This window comes from Phoca vitulina, unplaced genomic scaffold (assembly GCF_004348235.1).
Source record: "Phoca vitulina isolate PV1807 unplaced genomic scaffold, GSC_HSeal_1.0 scaffold17, whole genome shotgun sequence".
Taxonomy (NCBI): domain Eukaryota; kingdom Metazoa; phylum Chordata; class Mammalia; order Carnivora; family Phocidae; genus Phoca; species Phoca vitulina.
Genome location: NW_022589720.1, coordinates 32,005,664 through 32,031,647, shown reverse-complemented (window position 1 = coordinate 32,031,647; position 25,984 = coordinate 32,005,664). Strand labels below are relative to the sequence as shown.

The 25,984-nt window shown below is 41.3% G+C and overlaps 1 protein-coding gene across 1 annotated transcript in view; it reads right to left on the bottom strand.

The window, feature by feature from the left end:
• Positions 1-9,807: 9,807 nt before the first annotated feature.
• The window catches only part of C7 (complement C7), a 51,026-nt gene continuing 34,849 nt past the window's right edge, over positions 9,808-25,984 (bottom strand). Inside the window, exons 14-18 of the mRNA XM_032415373.1 lie at positions 23,649-23,781; positions 20,176-20,367; positions 15,911-16,001; positions 12,489-12,673; positions 9,808-11,046 (exon numbers count right to left, since the gene is read on the bottom strand). Coding sequence (XP_032271264.1) covers positions 10,865-11,046; positions 12,489-12,673; positions 15,911-16,001; positions 20,176-20,367; positions 23,649-23,781 — 783 coding nt within the window. The 3' untranslated portion in view covers positions 9,808-10,864. The remainder of the gene's footprint in view (positions 11,047-12,488; positions 12,674-15,910; positions 16,002-20,175; positions 20,368-23,648; positions 23,782-25,984) is intronic.

Sequence of the window (25,984 nt, the reverse complement as noted above, 5' to 3'; positions counted from 1 at the left end):
TGGAATTTCTCTTTCTTACTCATTTTTGGCAGGTATCCCTAAAACTGGGACAGTAGAAAACATATAGAGTCAAGAGCAACCTGAGGGGAAGACAGTGGGATTTGTTACAAAAATGTGTGTGTGTTTGTGTGTGTGTGTGCGTGTGTATAAAATGGCCAAGTCGTGACATGAGAAATGGTATTTGCTTCTTACTTCTACTTTGTCAAACTTTATTTACCCAACAAAACATCCTTACTTATTTGTATTCCTTCTGGACAAACCGTCCTGGATTTTATTTATTGAATTATGTGGTTATCCTGAAAGCAAGATAAATTTGGAGAGCACAATTTTGTAAATATATGTGACTCATAGCTTCTTTTTCAATTTGGGAGCCACTAAAAACCACAAGATAAGAAATCCTTCTACATTACCTACTACTTTCTCCAAATATTCTCAGAGATAAATCCTGAGGCTTAAACTGCCCAATGCCTAACAACTTCTTACCTGCACAGTGGTCAAAAAGCGGCCCTGTCTTGGAGTTGGAGAGCCTGGAGAATTGTTTATTAGCCTGAAGGATAGGTTAACTAAGACTCGTTTAATTTTTCAGAGAGTAGAGGGGGAATAGGAATTTATCTTTAGGGGCACCTGGGGGCTCAGTTGGTTAACCATCTGCCTTTGGCTCAGGTCATGATCCCAGGGTCCTGGGATCAAACCCCGCTTCAGGATCCTTGCTCAGCGGGGAGCCTGCTTCTCCCTCTCCCTGCCACCCCTGCCCCCCACCTCCTGGCTAGTTCTCTCTCTCTCAAATAAATACATAAAATCTTAAAAAAAAAGGAATTTATCTTTACCCTGATCCCATTGGAATCATAAGAAAATCTTATCCAACCCTTGGAGGTTCTGCTCAGGCCTGTGGATGAGGGTAGACAGGCCTATGGGCATGGCCATTTTCTAGTCTGTAACATTCTAGATAGAGTGAAACCTGACTACAGCAGAAAGGTTTTATTAAGAAATAAAGACAGCTAAATATTGAATGAAAAATCAAGTTATACTGCATCTGGAAGATGGGAGGGAACACTTCCAAACTCATTTTATGAAGCCAGAATTACTCTGATACCAAACCCAGAAAGGAAGCCACAAGAAAAGAAAATTACAGACCAATATCCCTGATGAACACAGATGCAAAAATCTTCAACAAAATATTAGCCAACCAAATTCAGGCACATTTAAAGGATCACACACCATGATCAAGTGGAATTTATGTCATTATTTAGTTCACAGAGATCTCAATCACTTTCCTTTTCTATAACACACCAACTCATTGCATTGATGACATTACACTGACTGGACCAAATAAGAAAGAAATAGCAGCTAGTCTAGACTTACTGGTACAACATTTGCATATCAGAGGATGGGACACAAATCTGACTAAATTCAAGGACGTCAGTGAAAGTTTTAGGAGGCCAGTGTCTAGGCATGTCAAGATATCCTATCTAAGGTGGAGGATGGGTCGTTGCATCTGGCCCCTCCTACAACCAAGAAAGGCACAATGCCTACTGAACTTCTTTGGATTTTAGAGGCAACATATTCCTCAACTGGGTATGTTACCCCAGTCTATTTACTGACTGACCCCAAAGATGCCAGTGCTGAGTGGATCATAGAATAAGAAAAGGTTCTGCAGCAGATCCGGGCTGTTCTGTGAGCTGCTGTGCAACAGGGCCATATGATCCAGCACATCCAATGGTGCTTGAAGTGTTGGCGGCAGGTAGGGATGCTGGTAGAGCCTTTGGCAGGTCCCTATAGGGGAATCCCAGTCTAGGGCCTTAGGATTTTGGAACAAAGCCCTGCCATTCTCCACAGAAAACTACTTTCCTTTTGAGAGAGAGTTCTTGGCCTGCTAGTAGGCCTTAGTAGAGCCCAAATGCTTAATCGTGGACCACCAAGTTACCATGCACCCTGAGCTGCCCATCATTTACTGGATGTTATCTGACACACCAAGCCATAAAGTTGGGCATGCACAGCAGCACTCCATCATCACATAGAAGTGATCAGGCCCAAGCAGGTCCTAAAGGCACAAGTTACGTGAAGAAGTGACCCGAATTATCCTTACTCCAGCTACACTGCCTTCTCTCTCCCAATGTGCACCTGTGACCTCATGGGGTGTTCCCTATAATCAGTTGACAGAGGAAGAGAAAACTCAGGCCTGGTTTACAGATAATTCTGTGCAATATGCAGTCACACGTAAGTGGACTCGAATTTTTACCAGGGGCTTTCTGGATCTACAGCTTGCAGATGGTAGATAATGGAACTTCTTAACCTCCACAATCACTGAGAAAACTCCTAATAATAAACATATAATACACATATATTTTATATCTAGAGAGAGAGAGAGATAGGTTCTCTTTCTCTGGAGAATCCTAAAACACTCTACTTATACATACACTACTTATATATGTTACTTTAATACTAGTCAAAGGAAAATTGGAATAGCTATATTAATACCAGACAAAGTAGACTTCAACACAAAGAATTCATCAGAGATAAAGAGACATTTCATGACAATAAGTGGGTCACTTCATCAAGAGGACATAATGATCCTAAAAGTTTTTGTGCCTAATACCAGAGCTTCGAAATAGATGAAGCAAATACTGATAGAATTGAAAGGAGAAATAGATAAATCCACATTTACAGTTGGAGATGTCAACACTCTCAATAACTGATAGAACAAGCAGACTGAACATCAACAAGGTTATAGAAGACTTAAGCAAGACTATCAATCAACTTGACCTCATTGATATGTATGGAACACTCCACTGAACAACAGAATGCAACTTCCTTTCAAGTGTACATGGATTATGCACCAAAAAGATCACATTTTGGGCCATAAAACAAATCTCTATAAATTGAAAAATATTGAAATCATATAAAGCAGTTTCTATAACTGCTATAGAACTAAACTAGAAATCAACAACAGAAAGATATCTTGAAATCTCCAAAATATTTAGAAAGTTACATGTTACTTAATAAAATAAGCCAGTGTTTATTAAAGCTCCATATCCTCAAGGTCAAACCTTACTAGTCCCATTTTCAGGTGCATATATCCCTGGACCCATTCAAACACATACACACCCATACACACAGTATAGATCAAGGAGCACTAGAGCTCCAAAAATTTATTTCAATCCATTTTAAAAGATCAGTCTGAGAAATTCATCATTTTTATACAGCTGAATCTTTTTGAAAAGTTACAAAAATTAACTACTGACTTTTTATTTCAGCAACCAAATCTTATCCTGAATGTTTGCTTATTTTGAATAAGACCAAGTATACCAAAAATATTAGAATCTGTTAAAGTCTTATATCAATGCAAAGTGCTATTACCATCTGTAACACATCAGAATAGTGGTGAAGAGTATGATCAACTGAACCAAAGGGCTTGGATTCAAATCATGTTTCCTCCATTTGCTGTGTGAGGTTCACTAAATTTCTTAGCTTCTCTATGCCTCCACATCCTCATTTGTAAATTGAAGCTAATTACGGTATTTATTCATAGTGCTGTTGAACTGATTAAATGAGTTAATATATATATAAAGTGCTCACCGCAGGGACTGACACCAATAAGCACCAAAGAAGTTTTTGGTTTAAATATTAATGCTGCTCTTTTTTGGCAGTCAGGTCTTTGCTTTCCACATCCCAAGATTGGGTTCCAATATTCCTTCTCAGAAGAGATCGTACGTCCTAGCCTGAGTTGCTTAGGACCTGTATTAGGCATTTGAAGCACTAATACGAGAGAAATATGAAAGAAAAATGTCTCCCACAATACGCAGAGAAAAATGTACCTGGCTCAATAAATTTACTTTGACATCTTTGCATTACTTGCCAAGATTGCAAAAAGGCACGCTCATGAAGTAAGATTCCATACAAACCCAGTGAATGAAGCAACAGGTTTGACAATTAAATCACAGCAGCTTGTGGTCTCTGTCATGGACTAAATGTATCCCCTCAAAATTTGTATGTTGAAACCCTAATCCCCCATGTGATGGCATTTGGAGGTGAAGCATTTAGGAGGTAACTAGGTTTAGATGAGGTCAGAGCTCATAAGGGTAGAACCCCCATAATGGGGTTAGTGCCCTCTGAAGGAGAGGAAGAGACCAGAACGCCCTGTCTTTCCACCAGGTAAGGGCACAGGAAGAAAATAGCTGCCGACAAACCAGGAAGAGTCCTCCTTACCAGACACCCAATCTTCCAGGACCTTAATCTTGGACTTCCCAGCCTCCAGAACTGTGAGAAATAAATTCTTGTTTGTTAGTTTTTAATATTTTTTAAGTTTACTTATTTATTTTCAAGTAATCTCTACACCTAACATGGGGCTCAAACTCACAACCCCGAGATCGAGTCACAAGCTCTACCCGTTGAGCCAGCCAGGTGCCTCTAAATGTTTATTGTTTCAGCCACCCAGTCCGTGATGTTTTGTTATAGCCACCAGAACTGACTAGACAGTCTTGTTCTTTCGCTCAACGAAATGGGAAAGAATGTCCATCATAGGCTCATAATTCCCAGTCTATGTCCAAGGGAACTGTCAACTCCAGCCACTTCCACTGCTAAGGTAGGAGCAGCGATCTCTTAATAATCCAGCATCCCAAGATTAACTTTCCCAGAATGTAGGTTTATGTGTCAATATTATTTAGATTCAGGAATTTCTAAGTTTCTTCTTTAAGTCCTCTGCCTCATTCTCTACCATGATTCTCAACAGCAAGCTTCTTCACCCTTAATCAATCCTCCACAGGGACAGTGAGAGGAAATCTGCCATCTTTATGCAAAAGAAAAAAAGAAGAGAGATAGGAGGGACATACTTCCATGGCACCAAAGACAAAGTGTACCTATTTAAGGCCAACTTAGTATTTCAGAATACCAGCCCCCGCATGTGAACCAAAGGCCACATCACATGGCTCATTACCTCTCCCGCGTCTGGCAAGACACAACTCAAACAACAACCACACGGCTACAGCACAGAAAAAAGACCAGCACTGCAGTGAAACAAGGTGAGCATTACCCTAGGAAGCCATTTCCAAACGAGGTCTTCTGCTAACTAGCTATGTGACTATAGAAACATGACTATAAAATAGACATTTTATTGAGCACAAACAGCCAATGCACTGAGCTACAAGAAGCACAGAACCCTATAAGACAAGTCCCTATCCTGACCAGTCTAGAAGAATTTTGGGGGCAAGGTCTCCTCAAAGGTGCCTTCTCTCACATCTAATGAATTCTGTGCACCATGTCCATAGTAAAAAGCCAATCACCATATTTTTAAGAGACTCAAGGTACTTTGGAGGGCTCCTTATCATCATACCAAAGTATGTAATCCCATAGGGCTGTAATCATCCAGTTAGTGGGCTTGTCCAGTTTGACATCACACCTGACCTCAGGAGTTCCTCTTAATGCTCAGTAACTGTGCAGAGAAGAGTTTCCAGACTTGGAGTTCAGTTGGAGCCCTTTATTAAATACTGTCATAATGTACTCGTGGGTTGCATATAGTCTAATAATACACCAGTGCTGAGCCTTTCGTGTTAATCACTTCCTCTTGAGGATGTCTGGGAAATTTTCCTTTGATGAGAAAATTCCATTTCACGATTATAGAAAATTCCTTGACCTCTCTGTGTTCCTAGCCGACTTGATCAGCATCAAGAGAATGATTCTGCAGCACATATGCTTTCTGCCTCAAGTCAGTGCATCTCTGTCCTGAACATCACTGATCTGCTATGTACCTAAGGCCCCGCCCCTGGATATTCAGTACAAGTCCCCTCTCCTAAAGATGCGTGCAAATAGCAGTGATAACGGGGCAGTTCTTTATGTTTGTCCTTTCGCAGTAAATTGTCCTCAGCCTACGAATCAAAAATAACATTTTATTGTCTTTCTTCTCCTATCCACCTAGTCACCATCATCCCGTTTCTTCTCAAACAACAACAGTCTTTCTATCTGGTCTTGTTAACCCTTGGCTTAAAAAAGCAAATTTCCCTACGTGATTGATGTTTTTAGTGTAAATCTGGAGCTTTGTCTGACAGGAATAAATAAAAAGACAAATTGTAAGTGCTTTGGTTTTCACAGCAGGGAGTCCTATCATGCCATCAGCTTTCTTGTCCCCAAATGTGTGAGCTGCCTGAAAGACCAGGGTAATTGAAAGGCATGCATATACCTCTGGTTTCTCAGATATTAACGGAAATTGCCTCCTACTGTGGTTGCTTTCTGGCTCAGTGTTCTGAAAGAGAAACAGGTCATTCCATTTCGAGCACAAGTATTGAATACACGTTAGTCCATCAAGAAGGAAAAATCTCAGCGCACTGGTAGGTAGCAGGACAAATGTGACTGCTCGGTTCTGCTAATCCTGTACTAAAAATGCTTTCTCTCTCTCTTTTTCATTTCTTTTCTCTTGTCTTGTCCCTCGTCTGCCTCTCTCTCCAACCTCAGATAAAGAGTAGGTAGAGTAGGTACACCTGAACACTTACTTCATTTCCTACGCAAATTATGTAGCATCTTAGTTTAACTTCAAGTTCATGATGACCTCCTCCACCAGCTATTAGAAATAATCCAAATGCCTAGGGTGGGTTAGCAAGTCAGTGAGTGTGTGGGTGTAAGAAATTTTGGTATCCATAGAAAGAAAATGTAGAACGGATGATAAGCTATGGGGTTCAAGAATATTCATTAACACACATACTTACCTTAAGCAAAAGGTAAAGGCACATAACAACCTGTTTTCTGGATGCGGGGTACACCGTCTGCCCAGCCCCTGTAGCGCTGAGTGACTGCTTAACAACAGGATGGCTTCACAATTCTCATAGGAAGCTGAGATGAGTCATGACATTTCCAGCTGAGGGGGGAGCCCTTGATCATATTAACCGGTTAGCTGGCTAGTTGCCAGGTAACTCAGAGTTCCAGGGCTCATTTGTCAGGTATTTCCGCTTGCCACTCCACACCCCCACTATACCTCACCTAAACGTAAGAACCTTCCCTCTGTTTCAAGGGATTACAAGTATCCCAGATTGTTGGTGGAAGGGAGGGAGAGCAGTCTGGATGGGGTTCACTAAATCTCATGGCATTGATAAGCAGCACTTCCGTTGGTCAGTTATTAGGAAATGTGTGGAGTGTCATAAGAAGACACTCTCCATTTCGTCTTATTTTCATTCACTGCTCCTTTTTCTCTCCCTTCCCCTATGATCCTCTGTTTTGTTTCTTAAATTCCACATATGAGTGAAATCATATGATAATAAGGAGGGCACGTGATGTAATGAGCACTGGGTGTTATATGCAACTGATGAAGCACTGAACTCTACCTCTGAAACTAATAATACACTATCTGTTAATTAATTGAATTTAAATAAATTTTTTTTAAAAAGACACTCTCCGGTGTGATTAGAAGATCTTCCAAAGTAGCTTCTCTGCCCAGGTGACTTGCAGTGTCCCTTTAAATTGTGAGTGATGACTTGTGGGATGTGGCTTGGCTCGCACATAGCTTGAAGCTAGTGATGGTTAATGCAACTGCCAATTCCTTCCTCCTCCTCTGTCCCCGACTAGGTCCAGACAACTTTGACATCAACACTTTCTGCCTTCTCCTCCAAGGTTATATCCCACTCTAACCCAGAGGACCCTCACCTGTCCGAGGCAGCAGGAAGGGCAAGCAGAGGAAATTCTCACACTACCTACCACATTCTCCATGCAGTCAATTTTCATGGTATAAACAGTCCTCCTGGCTTTCCTCAAAGCCTTCTCTTTAGATGTTCAAGAGCTTATTTTCAAAGTTTCAAAACATTTTAAAAGACTTAATGTTGAAAGTTACTTTCTCCTTGCAGACTCATTGCAACGATCCTAATTCTTTTATAAGCAACTGTGAAGATCTCTACTAGAGGAAAGGTCAAGTGTAAGAATGTTCAGAAAAGAAAAAAGGCACAAAATTTAATTTTTCAAGATGGCATCTCTCTACAACTTCATTCACTGCTCCTTCCTTCCCCACCAACTCTTCACTAACCCCTTACTTTTCCTTCATTAACTCTGGGAAACTTCTTTCTCAAACCTTAGTTGTCAAATCTGCTAATTTGTTTTTTTTTCAGACTTCATTTGACCTCTCCTATAGCATTTGATAATTTGACCATATCCTCTGTATTAGTTAGGAAAGGAGGGTGATGGTGCATAAGTAGTAGACGTTTAACTCTATACTAGCATAAGACAAGAGGAGAAGTTATTGGAAGGATACTGATTTCTTCCTCCCAAAGAAATTACTTGTTCAATTTTGTTCTGGGATCTACATGTGATCCTGGCATTTTCAAATCTATCCCCCTACCCAGGATAGAAATTAACTCCCTAATAACCTCTAACAAATGCACTTGGCCTCAATTAAACATTTCTGAACGTTATTGTTTTCAATCTATTTAAACCTGCTTCCTTGTATTTTTTTATTTTATTTATTTATTTGAGAGAGAGAGAGAGAGAAGCAGATTCCCCACTGAGCAGAGAGTCCGATGTGGGGCTCAATCCCGGGAAAGACCCTGGGATCATGACCTGAGCTGAAGGCAGACGCTTAACCAACTGAGCCACCCAGGCATCCCAAAACCTGCCTCCTTGTAACTTCCATATATTCTATCTGAATCTTCACTCAAGGGACAATGTGGTATATAAAGCTGGACCTGAATCAGACCTGGGTTTCAGGTAAGAACACACTGGCACGGCCGTTGTGGAAAATAGTATGGAGTTTACTCAAAAAATTATTTTAAAAAAACTACCATATGATCTGCAATTCCACTTCTGAGCAAATATCGAAAGGAATTGAAATCAGGATCCTGAAGAGGTATTCATAATACCCAAGATATAGAAACAACCTAAGTGTTCATCCATGGATGAATAAATAAAGAAAATGTGGTATATACATACAATGAAATGTTATTCAGCCTTAGAAAAAAGAGGGAAATCCTGCCATTTACAACAATACGGATGGACGTAGTGGACACTATGCTAAATGAAATAAAGCAAACAGCGGAAGATATACTATATAATCTCACTTATGTGTATAACCTAAAATAGTCAAGTTCATAAAGAAAAGAGTAGTAGAATGGTGGCTTCCAGGAGCTGAGGAGAGGAGGGATTTGGGGACATGATGGTCAAAGAGTAGCAAGGTTTAGTTATGCAAAATGAGGAAGTTCTGGAGATCCACTATACGGCATTGCTGTAGCTATGTGTTAGCCAAAATGCCTATCACTAACAATACTTTAACATATACTTAAAATTTTCTAAGAAGGGGGGCGCCTGCATGGCTCAGTCAGTTGAGTGCGTGACTCTTGGTTTTGGCTCAGGTCATCATCCCTGGGTGGTGGGATGGAGCCCCACATTAGGCTCTACGCTCAGGATGTACTCAGCACGCAGAGTCTGCTGAAGGTTATCTCCCTCTCCCCTTCCCTTCTGCTCCTCCCCCTTGTCCCGTGCAAGCCCTCTCTTTAAAATAAATAAATAAACTCTTTTTAAAAATGTTTTCTGAGAAGGAAGATCTTATGTTGTGTTCTTACCATAAAATAAATAAATAACAACAACAATGAGAAGAGAGGTGGGGGAAAACTTCAGGAGGTGATAGATATGTTTATGGTCTTGATTGATGCATACTTATCCCCAAACTCATCGGAGTTGTATACATTAAATTTGTATAGCTTTTTACATGTCAATCATACCTCAGTAAAGTAATTTAAAAAGTAAAAATATATTTAAAAAGAACACATTAGCCGTTCTTCGTGGAAAGATTCTTTAAAATTAAACATAATACAGTTGAAAAAAATTCCAAAGAATAGGATCTTTAATGAGATTTTAATCATTGTCGTTTTAACTAAGCTTTTGTTGAAATGTATTTATCAGTACCAGAAAAGTACACAGTTATTATTTGTATATGAAAGCATATTTTAAATTCCATTTAAGCCCTCTCATTTCATCTCCCACAGCTGCTTTTTTGTTTTGAAGAAAGATGAATAAGGAATAAATAGAAGGCCAATGTCTCAAATTGATGTACCTGTGTGGCCCCCTGAAAAATCCAAGCATGTATTCATATGCGAGAAAACTGTGCTGTCAAATACACAATCTCTCAATAGCTCAGGCATGAACTCAGCTTCCTACAAAAGAAAAGGGGGGAGAGGGGGCAAATTGCAGTTCTTGCGCTTGACACGCCCTAGAGAAAAGCCCCAGAGAGAAGAGGGGGTTGTATTTGTGCTCAGACAAGAAGGCAGAGGGTGCCAGTGAGGATAGCACAGTGGTTCTGACATTTCCGGGGTTCGGATGCCTGCATGTGGTGCTAGAGTCACAGGGGGAAGCCTGAGACGGCTGCTCGGGGTGGATAATTGTATCTGTCTTTTTCCATTCCAGGTCCCCTAAGCATTCAGCTTCCCTGAGGGAAGCCAGCCTCTCTCATCTTACTGTTTTTCCTAATCCATCTGTACAGTGTGCTCTGGCCCATGGGTGGGGTCAATCATGTGTTAAAGAATCCTAGGGCTGAACGGAGGATTCGAGTTTCTCTGGTCTAAGCCTCTCATTTTCGGATTTAGAAAGTCAAGGTCCAGACAAGTGAGCAATGTGTCCAAGGACACACAGTCAGCTCTTGCACAGGTTCGTGTGCGTTGTTCATCCTGACTGACATTTGACATAAGAAGAGAAGGCCTGTTATCTGGATTCGGGTTTGGCAGAACCGGGCGGGGGGCGGGGGGCGCTGCGCTGGTGCCCGCAGCTGGGAGTTGAGGAGAGACGGTGCAGGGCCAGGAGAAGGAAGGTGCCTCCCCGGCGGCAGAGTCGCCTCAAGCGCTCAGTTACGTGTGTTTGAACTCAGCCACAGCGGGCTGTGGGATTCCGCCCAGGCCCCGGGAGCCTACGGGGTCCCCGCGGCGCAGGGCCCTGTGCTGGTGACAGTGACGTCCTGCCCTCGGCACCTGAGCGCGCCAGCCGCGCACTCGCTCATCGTCTGCTCCACGCCGTCCACTTCCACGCAGACGCGAAAGCCGCCTTCCTCGCACTCCGAGGCTTCTCTGCAGACACACCTGCCGCTCGGGGCTGGAAACATAAACGACGGAGGCTTAATGGCACGTGGGGGAGCGGGGAGAGTCCGGGCACATAACCTCCAAAATCACGATGCTCTACAGAGATCGCTAGAAGCGCCTGCCTCGGGGGACGCAACCAGCCCCCCCGGGAAAGCACTAGGACCGGGAAAGTGAGGCATTTTGCTGCACTCCGAATAAGCAGGGTTTGAGACTGGCCAGGCCGATTGGCTGGACTCACGTGGGCCAACTCTCTCCAAGTCAAGGGCTCCCCAGTCCTCTCTCCGTGCTGTCTAGGGAAGCCAGAAACTGAATATAAATCCCTCAACCCCTGACAGATGAGGAGACCTCAGCAAAAACCAAGTTGCTGCAAGGCTCAAACAAGGACAAAGAAAAGAATTCAATTCGCTTTGAGACATAGGGCATAAAACGCAAAAGGCCATATAGCCTGTAAAAATAAGCCAGAAATGAGTTGGGGAGGAATTCACTGTGTGTGCTGCAGTTGCCAGCCAGCCCACTGGTGACTGCCAATCCTGTGACCCAGTGGTTGGGGTTCAGTACGTCCTGGCTTGGGCCACGAACTGTCCAGGAGTGAGAGGAAAAGGGCCCGGCTGGTACAGGCCACGGGGAGGGCATGAGTTGCTGGCAGAGATCTCACAGATCACACAGTCCAGCTCCCAAATTTCCACAGATGGGGAAACTGAGGGCAGTGACTTGGCTCCGGCCACGCAGGCTTTCCCCCTTAGTAGTGTAGCTAAAACTGGGAGGAAGGCCATGCAAGGGTGCTATTTAAGATCATCGTAAGTGCTACTGGGACGTAGTGCTGGCAAATCTCGAGCCACAAGCTGAAAAAGTAACTCCTTTTTCTATCGTCTTCAAATTCTTCTGATTACTTCTAGGAGAAAGTGTCACCTTGGCACTGACAGGCTTTTAACACTCCCCTAACACTTGCTAAACTCCCTTTCTCCCACAGAAGCAGTACCCCTCAAGCTGCCAGCCCCATCTGGCTAGACTCTACAACCTTATTTTGTTTCTTTACATGTATTTTTATAGTTACCTAATATTTATGGCACGCGATAGTTCCTTTTAAGAAAGTGATAAGAAAATGTCCTTTTTTAAAAATAGGTATTTTTATGTGAGTCTATTTTTTTAAAATGAATACCTAATCTGGATAATACAAGGAGCAAAAACCATGAAGGGGAAATGGGAAGCACCAGGGTTTGGGAGGACATTCAGACCATCGAGGATGGGTTTTTGTCCTCTTAGGTACTCGATCCCCCCGCCCTGGCTCCCCAGGGAAGGCTGTGGGCAAGGACAGTTCACTCTTGGACCAGCCTGAGACTTTCACATCCTCAGGGATCTGCTTGGATTTGCTGCTAAACTAGAACCCCCAGTTTTAAAAACCTCAGTACTACTACCTTCGCATTGTTATAGTTACAAGTATGAAATGCCCCTTACCATCACATTTTCCCCAGAGTGGACAGGCACCACAGGCTTTCTCAGTGGGGACAGGCAGAGTGCAACTGTCCCTCCCAGCAAGGGTATAATTTCTACCCTGACAGTGGAGAACATGCATCTTGCAAACTGTCAGAGGCAGTATTCTTTTGCTTCTCTCATCTCGAGCACATACATCCAAGGAGGATCTGAAACAAATTTTTAAAATTACATTACTTAGAAGATCTTCAGTCTTCAAAATGGAGGATGAGAAGCGAAAGGAGAGGCTCTGAGCTCAGGGCCTCCGACGTTACCAGCCACAGCAAAAAGATGGAGCAGAAACTTCGATCTCCTTCATGCCTGGGGCTCACCCTCCTCAGATCTTCAAAATGAACATATTTTGCTCCTATTTGCTCACAATTTTTACAAGCTTAGGTGTCTCGTGTTGCTCTAGTTTCATCTAGAGCAGATCGGATAGAGCAAATTAGAAGAGAAGGCAAGGTCTGCTCAGGACACTGGTGGGTTGACAAGCAGGAAGGAGGCAGAAAATCAGCAAAGATCATACACTCAGAGACTGTAGTCTGGTGGGACTGTTGACTGCAGGAGAAATTAGGTCCTCCCAGGCCAGCAGGCCTGTATGCATTGTCCAACACTTGATGACCAAATCCTCAAGAGAAGATGAAATTGTATTTTTCAATGGGATTTTTTTTTACAGTATAGTTATCAAAATCAGGATTTTTAATATTGATACAATACTACTATCTATTTCACAGACAATATTTGTCAACTGTTCCCTAAATGCCCTTTACATCTTTTTTTCCCTCTCCAAAGTCCAAGGATCACACACTCCATTCAGTTGCCATGTCTCTTTCATCTCCTTTAACCTGGACCAGTTCCTTAGTCTTTCATTGTCTCTCAAAAAACGAAAACAAAGTTAACATAATCAATGGGATTTTTTAAAGTATTGATGTTTACAAAGTAGTTTAGAAATATTTCTATAAAAATATATTACTTTTTTGTTTCTTAAGCATGCATGCTAAAATGGTGAGATTCGGCTTTTTGGAAAGGTCACTAATAAAAACAAACACCTTCCTGAATGTTGATAGATAAGGAAGGCATTACTGTAGTGAACGCTTAGACAACAAAGTATTTTTGTATGGTAGATGGAGTTTATATTTATTTTTATATATATTTAGCTCTAATATTTTCTTCAATACCAAGAGCTAAATTTACTTGGAGTTATTTACATCACAAAAACAAATCCTTGTATCTTTCTTTTATCTGCTTATTTAAGCTTTAAATTGAACTCCTCAGAACAGCTCAAAGGGAGCTGAGACCTTTGCAGAGACCTGGCAAAGCCACCTTGTTATCAGTATCTGATAGAAAGCTCACACCATGTCTATAAACAGCAGGCTACAGATAAAGTAAATGAATCAGAAAAGTTGGAAAGAGGATGAAAGTGAATCAAAGTCAACAATGATTCATAAAAAAATAACACCACAGTCAGAACACCCTGGGTGGACGACCACTACAATTTACACTGTTTGGCTATATTTTTCTCGAAAGAAGTTACTTCTTATAAGATACTGCCACAGGGGCGCCTGGGTGGCTCAGATGGTTAAGCGTCTGCCTTCGGCTCAGGTCATGATCCCGGGGTCCTGGGATCGAGCCCCGCATCGGGCTCCTGACTCGGCGGGGAGCTTGCTTCTCCCTCTCCCTTTGCCTCTCCCCCTGCTTGTGCTCTCTCTCTATCTCTGTGTCTCAGATGAATAAATAAAATCTTTAAAAAAGAAAAAAATAAATAAGATACTGCCACAATCACCATTACCCACTGTAGGTGTTCAAGGAGTTAGATGTGTGTTTCGGGGACAGTAATAATTGAAAGCCAAGTACAGTTCACCCTCCAGCAACACTGGTTTGAACTGCACTGCGGGTCCACTTATACAGAGATTTGTTTTGATACTATAAATGTATTTTCTCTTCCTTATGATTTTCTCAATAGTATTTTCTTCTCTATAGATCACTTTATTAAAAGAATACAGTATATACCCCTGGGTGGCTCAGTCGGTTAGGCGCCTGCCTTCGGCTCGGGTTATGATCCCAAGGTCCTGGGATGGAGCCCCATATCAGGCTCCCTACTCAACAGGGAGTCTGCTTCTCCCTCTCCCTGCCACTCCCCGTGCTTGCGCTCTCTCACCCTCTCTCTCTCTCAAATAAATAAATAAAAATCTTTTTTAAAAAAAATATTTATGTAATTGGTAAGGTTTCCAGCCAATAGTAGGCTATCAGTAGTTAAGTTTTGGGGGGAGTCAAAAGTTATACGTGGATTTTTGACTGTGTGAAGGGTTCGGCACCCCAACCCCCGTGTTGTTCAAGGGTCAACTGTAATTGGTCAGTAATCCTATGTTTTGATTCAAACTTAAAGATGACCAATAAATCTGGGGGCTTAGATCTCTCCCATTTGCCTCTCCAGATTCACTCTCCATTCTCCACCCCACTGCCAGGAAGGCTGACACTATGAACCACTTCCTTATCCTCTAGCTTCAGGTGCATTTGATCAATGGCAGGAGATTGGAGAGATGTTTAGTGCCCTGGCTCACTCCAGGGCCGGGGGGGGGGGGGGGGGGGGTGGGGGGGGGGCGGCGTTCTCTGAGGTTCCTAAAATGAGGGACTCAGCTCTTCCTCAGCTGCCATCTGCACAGTCTTCTCTGTCTCCAGCTTTGCATAAAAGCCCCTCTTGTCACTGCTTCAGGCCCCGGGCATGGATATGCACCCTGGCTGTTGGCAGTCAGGGACTACTGCCCCCTGGTGTGCAGTTTCCTTCCCTCTGCCCACATGTCTATAAATAGTCCCGCTAGGAAAGCTCCTCTTGTCCTAAGGCAGTCAGACAGACCCCCTTGTCCCACTAGGACCATAACCCAGACATCTAGTACCTACTTCAGCTATCCACCTACAGCAGAGTGATTGCAAGCTGGGTGGCATTCTTATAATGCCCATCTCAAGACACAGCCATTTTGAGAATCGGAAAAGCAGCTACTTGTTACCCCTGTTGGAACACTGCATAAGAGTTTATATTTCAAGGGAATTTCAACCCTAATTTCCTCAAGCTCTAAATCCTCGAGTGACAGTGTTTTCATTTTGCCCCATTTCATGTATAAAACAAGCAGTGCCCGAGTCCTTCAGCCTTTCTCTAGACGGAATAGAACACTGCTTAAGGCCGCTGGTTGCCAGGCCTGGGGTGACCCAGGCAAATAACAGACAGTAGATGGGCCAGGCTAAGACGCAAACAAAGATCCTTAACCCTTGGTCAGCAGCACCTTTGATCGAACAGAGAGACTAGCATCTACTGACACACTTTTTTTTATCTTGAATAAAATAAAACAAATAAAAATAAAATATAAAAATAATAAAATAAAAATTTTTTAAAAAGCAAAAACAGAGCTTACCCACATTCATAGGGCATTTTACAAACACATCTTGAATTCTGCAGTTTCTCCCAGCGCTGACATTCGGGCACTGCTCGTGGCAAAGGGGCCTCTGAAAGAAAAGGGTAAGGGAGACGCAGTCATTCGAAGAGCTTCTTTGTGGTAAACAAGATGTTATTTTAATTGTTGAACCAGGTTCTGTAATCTTCTCAACTGCCACAAATTTGTACAGTCGAAAAACAAAGCTGTAAAGCATTTTACAGGAGACAGAGCATTCCTAGGAGTACCCTACAAATAATTTCATTGTTACCATTTCTTGAGCATTTCCTATTGTGTGAGCATTGACTATTGTGATATTTAATCCTCCTTAACAGATGCCCACTTCAGAGTTAAAGACACTAAGGGTCAAGGGCACCTGGGTGGTTCAGTCGGTTAAGCGTCTGCCTTCGGTTCAGGTCACAATTCCGGGGTCCTGGGATCGAGCCCCCCATCGAGCTCCCTCCTCAGTGGGAAGCCTGCTTCTCCCTCTCCCTCCGCCTGCCGCTCCCCCTGCTTGTGCTCTCTCCGTGTCAAATAAATAAATAAAAATCTTAAAAAAAAAAAAAGAAACAAACAAACAAGGGTCAGAAAAGCTAAGAAATTGGTGCTAGTTCACACGTTTAACAGATTGGCCAAGCCAGGATTTAAGTCCATGTTTGTCTCAACTCAAGGCCAGGGGAGAAGGCTCCCTTTCATTAAGAAATTGCGATTTATAAACTGTTGTCTGGACTGCATTTTACCCACTCTGTCTATAGTGGGACAGAAAGCAACGTAATGTGATCTATACATGGAGAACTCCCTAGTACCCCAAGATGTATAATAACCTCTCACATGTAAATGTCTAATTGGTTTCCCTTCAATAGTGAGTCAATATCTAGAGGTATTTACATTTAATAAAATCCTTTCCATTGCTTTGTGTTTTCTACAAACTGATCAAAGTCAACCATCATTCCAATTTTGACAGGAAAACACCTTGGTCCAGCTTACAAGAGCTTAATTTGACAGCCATCTCCTCAGCTATCCCTGATTACAAGGTGAATAGCCTAAAATATCCTGCTATTTCCACTGCCTGCCAGCTTCATGACAATGGAATTCAGTGGCATATACTTTCCCATCATAAAACTAGTTCTGTGTTGGATATATCTATAAAGGTAATTTATCTGAGGAGCATATTTTTATGGATGCACAAACTGTGCAATACTTCCTCACTTTGGAAAACTTAAGAGCTTTAGACATGACAGTAAATCTCATGAACAATTCATAACTTGTAAAAAACGGCAGCAATGTAAAGCATAGCCTGCCATGTCCAGCCACATCTGTAATGAGTGCTCATTCTTTAAACACTTCCCTTTAAAAGACTATTATCCTAAATGCAATGTAGTATTCTGAATTGGATCCTAGACCATTAAATGGATATAGTAGAAAAAATAAAATCTGTAGTTTAGTCAATAGTATTATACTAATATTAAATGTCTTAATTAACCCACTAAATTATGTCAAGTTATATGAGATGTTAATATTTTGAGAACATGGTGAAGGGTATACAAAAACTGTATTTGCAACTTTTCTGAAATCTAATATTGTTCCAAAATAAAATGTTTTTTAAGATGGTGTTCTCCAGGGAGCGCCTGGGTGGCTTAGTCGGTTAAGTGTCCAACTCTTGATTTCGGATCAGGTCATGATCTCAGAGTCATGAGATCCAGCCCCACCTTGGGCCACCACACTTAGCAGATTCCATCCCTCACACTCTCCCTCTGCCCCTCCCTCACTGAACAACAACAAAAAGATGGTGTTATCTAGATCAGTGCTTCTCAACCAGTGGCAATTCGGCAATGTCTAGAGACATTTTTGGTTATCATAACCAGGGGTGAGGGGTGCCACAGGCATCTAGTAGGTAAAGACCAGGGATGCTGCTAAATATCTTACAATGCACAGGTCGGGCTCCCACAACAAAGAATTACCAGGTTCAAAATTCCAATAGTGTTGGGGTTGAGAAAGTCTAATCTAAATGTACCAAAACTTAAGTTCAATGATAAAGTCATATAAATGAGTTCTGCATTACGCTTAGAAGTTTATTTGCTAGAGGCAGGGGAGAGGGGAGAGGGAATGCAAAGAAGGTGGTCAAAGGGTACAAAATTCCAGTTATAAGATAGATGGGTACTGGGATGTAAAGTGCAACACAAAGACTATGGTTAACACTGCTCTATGATATACGGGTAGGCTGTTGGGAGAGTGGATCCTGCGAGTTCTCACCACAAGGAGAAATTTTCTTTTTTTTTTATTGTATTTTAGCGAGATGATGGATGTCAACTAGACCTACTGTGGTAATCATTCCACTATAGATATAAATCAAACCATCATGATGTACACCTTGAACTTCTACAATGATGTATGTCAATTATTTCTCAATAAAACTAGAAAAAATATTTTTTTAAACTTTATTTACTAATCGTTCATAAGAATGAAATTCTAGATTTTAAATGTTTTCTATAAGTTATTATAATTTCTTTATGGAAAATCACTGGTAGAATTAGCTAGACCAAAGACCTTTGCATTTAAGAACATATAGCTTGGTTATCTTCATATATCTTTACGTCAAGACTACATATTGATGGAGGGAGGGAGAAATGAGTGGTTAGTGTTTAATGAGCACGGAGTGTCAGTTTGGGAAGATGAGAAAGCTCTGGAGATGGATGCTGATGATGGTTGCATAATAATGGGAATGTACTTAATGCAATGAACTGTACATTGACAAATGGCTAAAATAGTAAATGTTATGTTATGTCTGTTTTACTGCAATAAAAATAAAAAGACTAACTACTGATAGCTGTTATTTTAAAACATCAGCCTTGGAGGCTGAAAAACCTGGAGTTTTCTATTTGTGATAGGCTTATTTTAAGGGAAGTTACTATTCTTATTCATCATGTCTTCTGAAAAACATGCAGGCCTGAAAAATATCCTTAACTGAAACTTTAATAGAATTTGCTACTGAGTAGGAGAAAATTCATACTGAATTGTGCTACAAAATGACTGGAGCAGACATTTTAGAAAGACAAGTATGTAATATCTCCTTTGGAATGAAAGAGCAACCTCAGCAAGTGTACATTGTTCTCTTTAATTTTAGAATTCCTGGTACAGGTCCATTACTTCAAATATCCCTGATAAATTCATATTGTTGTGTCAGTGCAGTAGAAAACAAAGCACTTGTCTCTGCTGTGGACCTCTGACAGCTAATGAGCACATGGGCACCAGCATGGCGGGCACCCGGCTGGCCCTCCTGCCTCCTGATGACAATTAGTGTGTATATTTAATACCACAGCCCACGTCCACCTTCAGCTGCAGAGGATTCTGTACAGCCCGCCCTCTCTTTAGCTGTGACCATCGAATTCACCTGACGGTATCACTCACAGAATCTAGTACTTCATCCTCACCATGAAAGGCAAATTTTAGCATTGGATTAAAGTCATTCGCCAGAAAAATAAGAATACCATACAAAATGGAATGTAAATGCGTTTTCCTTCCTTCCTGTTTCTTAATTGTCACAAACATGTGTTTTCCATTTATTTTTTAAAATGTAAACAAAGAAGAAACAGGAGATGATTTTAAAAATAAATCCATCCTACCTTAAATACCTCTAAAAAGAAATGGTTTGGCTTTCTAAACCTCTTCTTACCGTAGCTTCTTAAAAGATCATTTTAATTTGCTTGGTGTTCAAAATACTGAATTTTTGGATTTCCACTATTAAGAACATCCGTACAAACCACAACACTTTGCTTTCAATAACTTCTGCTTTGCGGTGTTAAGTGTAAATGCTTCTAAATTTTCTATTTCAATGATGCTAATAAACTCTCTGAAAGCCCAGGAGTGAAACATAGATTTTTTTATAAATTTTCAACTCGACTCTGTACTTAATAAAAGTACATTCCAAAAATCTGGAGAAAATCAGAAATTATTTTTTAAAAATCCTTTATTTTCTTAGCACCAAAACTTATCTAATCTTCGGTAAGAAGGATTTAAGTTAGTTTCAGAATCACCAGGGCTCTCCTTGCCGTTCCTTGCATCCCATGAGTCTATCTGTGCCATGTGAAAAAGTCTGTTATCCAGTCTACGAACTGACCTTCTTGTAGAGGGGCAGGGATGGAGGGAATGACTCGCAGTTATGTCCATTCAGTGCCATAAAGGACTGTCACAAGGACCCTCACTCACCTGAGTGCAGGTGTCCTTGGACAGACCTATGAGCTACTCACCTTTTTGCACACACTGAACACTCTTCATATCAGGACTCCACTTAAGGCTGGATCCACAGAGAAATGCTGAAGGACCTTCTAAGGACATGCCACCTGAACAGGAAATGGTCACCTTCTCACCAACTCCATAGAACGGTTTGCGGGGATGACTCTGTATGCCATCCATCAATGCAGGTAGAACGCAGGCAATTTCTAAAGATAAAAGAAAACAGGATACAAGGGTCATTGCTTTCCTAAGCCATCTTATTTTTTTAATGATAGCTTTGAATAGTGCTAATACACATGCTCTGCTTTTTTCACATTAGAGGACAAAGAGGAAGAGGTAAGTTCACTCCTGGGATACCCTGAAAGACATGTCCCACAGTGCCTGGCATGTAATTGACCAAAGAAAGACTGAAGACCAAAACAGTTCCCATCCTCCACCCCTACCCTCAAAGCAACGTGCCCACTTAAAATGAACCAGACTTATAAACAGAGTCCTAAAGCCCAGGCTGCTGTGTACCACGATTTTCACAGCTGCCACTTATCTCTTGGGTCTGGTGAAGTCCCACCGAAATTTTCCCAAAAGCACTATTCATCTGCATATCATTAACATATATCCAATTAGATATTTTTACTATCTGAAAGTTTTAAAGAACCACCTTTAACCTTACAACCATACAAGTATTAGTCTTGGGTTTTCCATCTCTAGTCTTTCTCACTCGATTACATTCATTAGCTCAAATCTTCTACTTGAGAAAACAGCAAAAGAGAAAAATGAGAAACATGCATAGTTATGGGACGCAAGTCATAATTTATGATTTAAAAAAAAATCTTGGCAATCTCTCTAATGGACTTTGGACAATATTCTACAAAATCCTGCTCTGTTTCTTTACCATTTCCATCAGAAACTCCATTCATTCATTAATTCAAAAACAGCATCTATTGAGTGCCTATATTTAGCCAATTATGTTGTGTGCTGCTGGGGATGTAACAGATACAAGTCTACAACATTTGGTAATGCGTTTCTCCTTGAGGTATCTGTAGTTTGAAAAAAAAAAAAGCTGAAAGACTGCTAAACTAAGGAGGAAGTGCAGCTCAGAGGCTGAAAAGCTGGTAGTTTTTAACAATCTTATAGGGCTAAGGGATCAAGAGTTAGAGTCTACTCCCATCACAAAGGAGGAACCTAGGGAGAAATCCCAGACTTTCTATTGGGATCCCTTAATGGCTACACCCTAGGAATAAAAGTAAACAAGACATAAAACAGCCTCACTGCTTGCCAGAAACAAAATCAAATCTTTTCTATAGGAAGAGAAGAACATCACCCAAAACCTCAAATGATTCCTTTATTTTTTTACACATAAATTCTGGCATTTAATCAAAACTAATCTAACATTCAAAAGGACAAGAATTAAACAAACTCCCCAAAAAAGACAATAGAAACAGATCCACAGCAGGTCCAGATATTGGGATTAACAGCAACGGACCTTGAAATAACTGTGATTAACATGTTGGGAAAAAATTAAATAACAAGGTGCAGAATTTCAACAGAGAATAAGAAAGTATAGAAAAGTGGACAAATTAAATATCTAGAATTGGAAAATGAAATTAAGAACACAACAGTTCTTAAAAGCGGATCATATACAACTGTATAGAGACTTAATAAACTGGAAGGTAGATCAATAGAAAGTATTTAGAATGAAACAGAGAGGGCGACTGGGTGGCTCAGTCCGTTAAGTGTCTGCCTTCAGCTCAGGTCATGATCCCAGGGTCCTGGGATGGAGCCCCATGCTTCTCCCTCTCCCTCTGCCTCTCCCCCTGCTTGTGCTCTCTCTTTCTCACCCGCTATCTCTCAAATAAATAAAAAATAAAATCTAAAAAAAATCATTTAGAATGAAACAAAGAGTGGGGGAAAATGATGTAAAACAAAGAAAAGAATGTAGGTAATATATACAGTCTAAAAAATACATCATTTGTGTCTCACAAGGAGAAATGAGCAAGAATGGGACAGAGTCAATGAGGACACAATAGTCAAGAATTTCCTAAAATTGACAAAAGACATTAAAGCCAGATTCAAGAAGTGCTTCGAATATCAACCAGGGTAAAGACAAAGAAAGTCACACCTAGGCACATCACAGTGGAGGTACTTCTGAGACACAAGCACTGGGGAAAAAAGGAAATTCTCAAAAGTAGCTGGACATAAGATTTTCAAACCAGAAACAGTAAGATTCAGAGTAAATGTCTCACTAGAAAACAGTGAAGTCAAAAGGGAAGGAATAAAACCTTTAAAGGCCTTAAGTAAAATAACTGCTAACCTAGAATTCCTTACCCAATAAAAATATCCTTCAAAAACAAAGATAAAATAAAGACATTTTAAGATGAACAAAGACTGGGACCATTTCTTATCAGTAGATTCACAATAAAGGAAAAAAGCTCTTCAAGCACAAGCATCTCATTAAACATTTTGAAGAACTAACTTTTGGCTTTATCACTCCGAGGTAGGAAATGTTTACATTCTATTTCAGTAATTTCTGTTCAAGGACTCCAGGAGTGAGAGACAGACAGAGACAAAGACAAAGAGGAAGAGGAGAGGTTCTACAGATCAAAAAGAAGACAAACAGAAAATAGGGGCCAAAAGTTGAACAGTCACTTCATCAAAGAGGATATGCAAATGGCCAATAAACATGAAAACAGGCATGACATCATAGTCACCAGAAAAAAATACAAATTAAAAAATAAGTTATTGCTACACACTCACCAGTACAGCTAAAATTTTTAAAAGAATGATGATGTCAAGTGTTGGTGAGGATACAGAGCTATCTTGGCTTCCCAGATTCTGGTAGGGATGTAAGTTGGCACAACCATTTGGGAGACTGGTAGCATCTACTAAGTCTAAATGTATATACACCCTATGATTCAAAATTTCACTAAGAGATATATACCCAAGAGAAAAAAATGTACATGTGTACACTAGGGCTTTTTTCACATCGCATAGACCAACTGATAGAGGAAAAATATGTCTCTACAGCTCTATCCATCCGCCGAACCAACTTACACTGCAGTACAAGTGAGATGGAAGGCCAACAGTAGCGTTAGCTTGGTTAGCAGAAGCATGTACTCAGGTGCCTACATCTGAACAGAATAGGACCCAAAGCATTTGAAGAAGTACACTGATGATGGTACATCCCTAGAAATTGAGTTATAGAGGATGTTCTGAAGGTCTGCGCCAGACCTGAGCTCCCTGACCCATTCTAATTTGCACCAGAAACTTTAAAATTGCAGTAAAATGTGCCTCCCCTAACAGGAGCACTATCAGCTAGAGAGTGCTGAGGGCTTTTTCAAGACACAACTGAAACCTGGACAGGATCATATGAGCCTCTCAGGAAAGGGAGGTCAAGACACAGGCCACACAGTGAGCAGAGATTCATCTTGATTCACTCTCTTCCCCATGATTCTCTCATTTTAAGTTATACACTACAGCCAAGACCACTCACTCTGACAGTGCATTTCCCCAACAAGCCACCGTAAATCATCTCCGCATCTGGCTACAGGGTTTCCAATAAGAGAGTATCCTTCATTGCAAGTATATACTATGTTTTTCCCAGCAGGAAACATCGCACCTTCATCCTAAACAGAAATGAAAGAGAGACAGAGAGAAAAAAGTATGTCTATTGTGCATTAACAGAATGTTTCTTTAGATATATTTGGCCTATCAATCATGCCTTCTTTGAATCATCAGGCAAACTAAGTTCAAATAACTAATTTAGAAAATTATCTATAAAAACATTTTTCCCTGTACGGTCCTAATCAACAACACTTGTACTACCATTAATTGAAATAAAGCCATTAACGCTACTCTACTATAATTTATTGATTGTCCCCAAGATACCAAGCACTGTCGTAAGCATTTTACTAAAATTACTTTAGTGGACACTCCCCACGTCACTGTTTTCCCCCATGTTTCAGGAAAAGACAGTTTGTTTTCGGATTTTGGAAAGGCACTTGTCAGTCAATTCTTCACACTAAGATGTTATGGACTCTTCATGGCAATACTGCCTAAGAAAGGCCAGTAGGAACAGACAGAAATATTCAGATCCTATCAGCGTGTGCATGAAAGTTTAAGTTTCTCACTGATGACGTTTAGAGGAAGCAGAACGCTGATCTTCTCCCATTCCACCCTCCAACCCCTACCCTGTCTGGGAAGTGCTGCTGGGACTGGGCCAGATTCAAGCACTTGGTGTTGGCCTGTGATCCCAGGAGGTGAGCTTTCACAGTGAAGCAAGGAAGAATTTGAAGTCTAAGACCTAAGGATGTGATCATGCTCTTCTGGGGTTTCTCTTAGTTCCTTTCCTCATCTTTTAGGAATGACCCCAAGGGGAGGGTTGGAAGCTGGACCTGTTCTGCTCCGGGTATTAGAACAAAATCCCATGGTGCCTTTTTCTCTTCACTGTCAGTCCTAGCCCAGGCTGGCTCCATCATGGAAGTTGGTAGGAAACAGAGGGCCCAAGTTAATACCGAGGTTTGAAGAAAATGGGGAAGGACACTTGATTTGTTATGGTGCTAGTCTCTAGGCCTCCCTTTGCCTTGCAAAGGGGACTGCTATATGGGGAAGTTGAACTCAACAGTGCCCAAACTTAACTCTGTATCAGAACAACTAGTAGCAATTAAAAGTTAGGGGGGGGGACCTGGGTGGCTCAGTTGGTTAAGTGACTGACTTCAGCTCATGTCATGATCTCAGGGTCCTGGGATGGAGCCCCATTACATCAAGCTCCCTGCTCAGTGGGGAGTCTGTTTCTCCCTGTCCCTGTGTGCCCCCCCCCAACTCATGCCCTCTCACTCTCTCTCTCAAATAAATAAGTAAAAACTTAAAAAAAAAAAAAAAAAAAACACAACAGGCTCTACCCTAAATATACAGAATGAGAAAAAAATGGAAGATAAGGGACAAGCAGCAATCTCTATTGTTAAGTTCTCTGGGTGATGCAGCCCATCTGTGGGGCAGTGTTCAGAACCCCTGACTCCTTACAGGACACACATGCACTGGAGTTTGGGACAACAGTTCACGATTTGCTGAACCACACAAGTTTGCTTGGCCTTGTTCTCCAAGCCTATGTTTCCTTCAGGAATTTTATGGACTGTGGTAACTGTATTGGGACATATGAGTGTTAGAGAGGCTGGGTTCATTCCCCTGTCTCTCTCTCTATATATACACACACACACACACACACACACACACACACACACACACACACATACCTCTTCCATTTCCATTACCTACATTTGGGGAAACTTCAGCGAAATGTCAGTGAGTGTATGTTTAAGGGCCTGGAATTTGAAAGGCAAATCCTTGTGGAGAAAGAAAGACTGGCAGCACTGAGAGGGTCCTGATGGACAGTATCTCTTATGTGAGCCAGAAAGACACTTCACTGCTTGGGGCCAAAGCCTCATCATAACAAGCAGTGAGAAGAACATGAATTAATATGGCCCCAAAGCCAAAAAAATTCCCTAGAACGACAAGTGGCAGATGACTTGTGTTCCTTCCTGAACAAGAAAATTGCTCAAAGTATAATGACCCATATTTCACCAACACTGGCAAAATGTCTTACTGGCTTCTGGAATAAACCCAATATTTCATCCCAAACCTCATATTTATGAAAAAAATTTTTAAAGACATTTTTCAGGGGCAAGAATAAAGTTCTCTTTGTTGAAGAACTTGCTTATGGATTCCTATTTTAGTGTTCAAAATGGAAATGTTCAGCAGCCCTCTGGCATGATTACATTTCTAATTTCATTGGGCAGCAGTACTGATTTACCTTACCACAGAAGATCTACT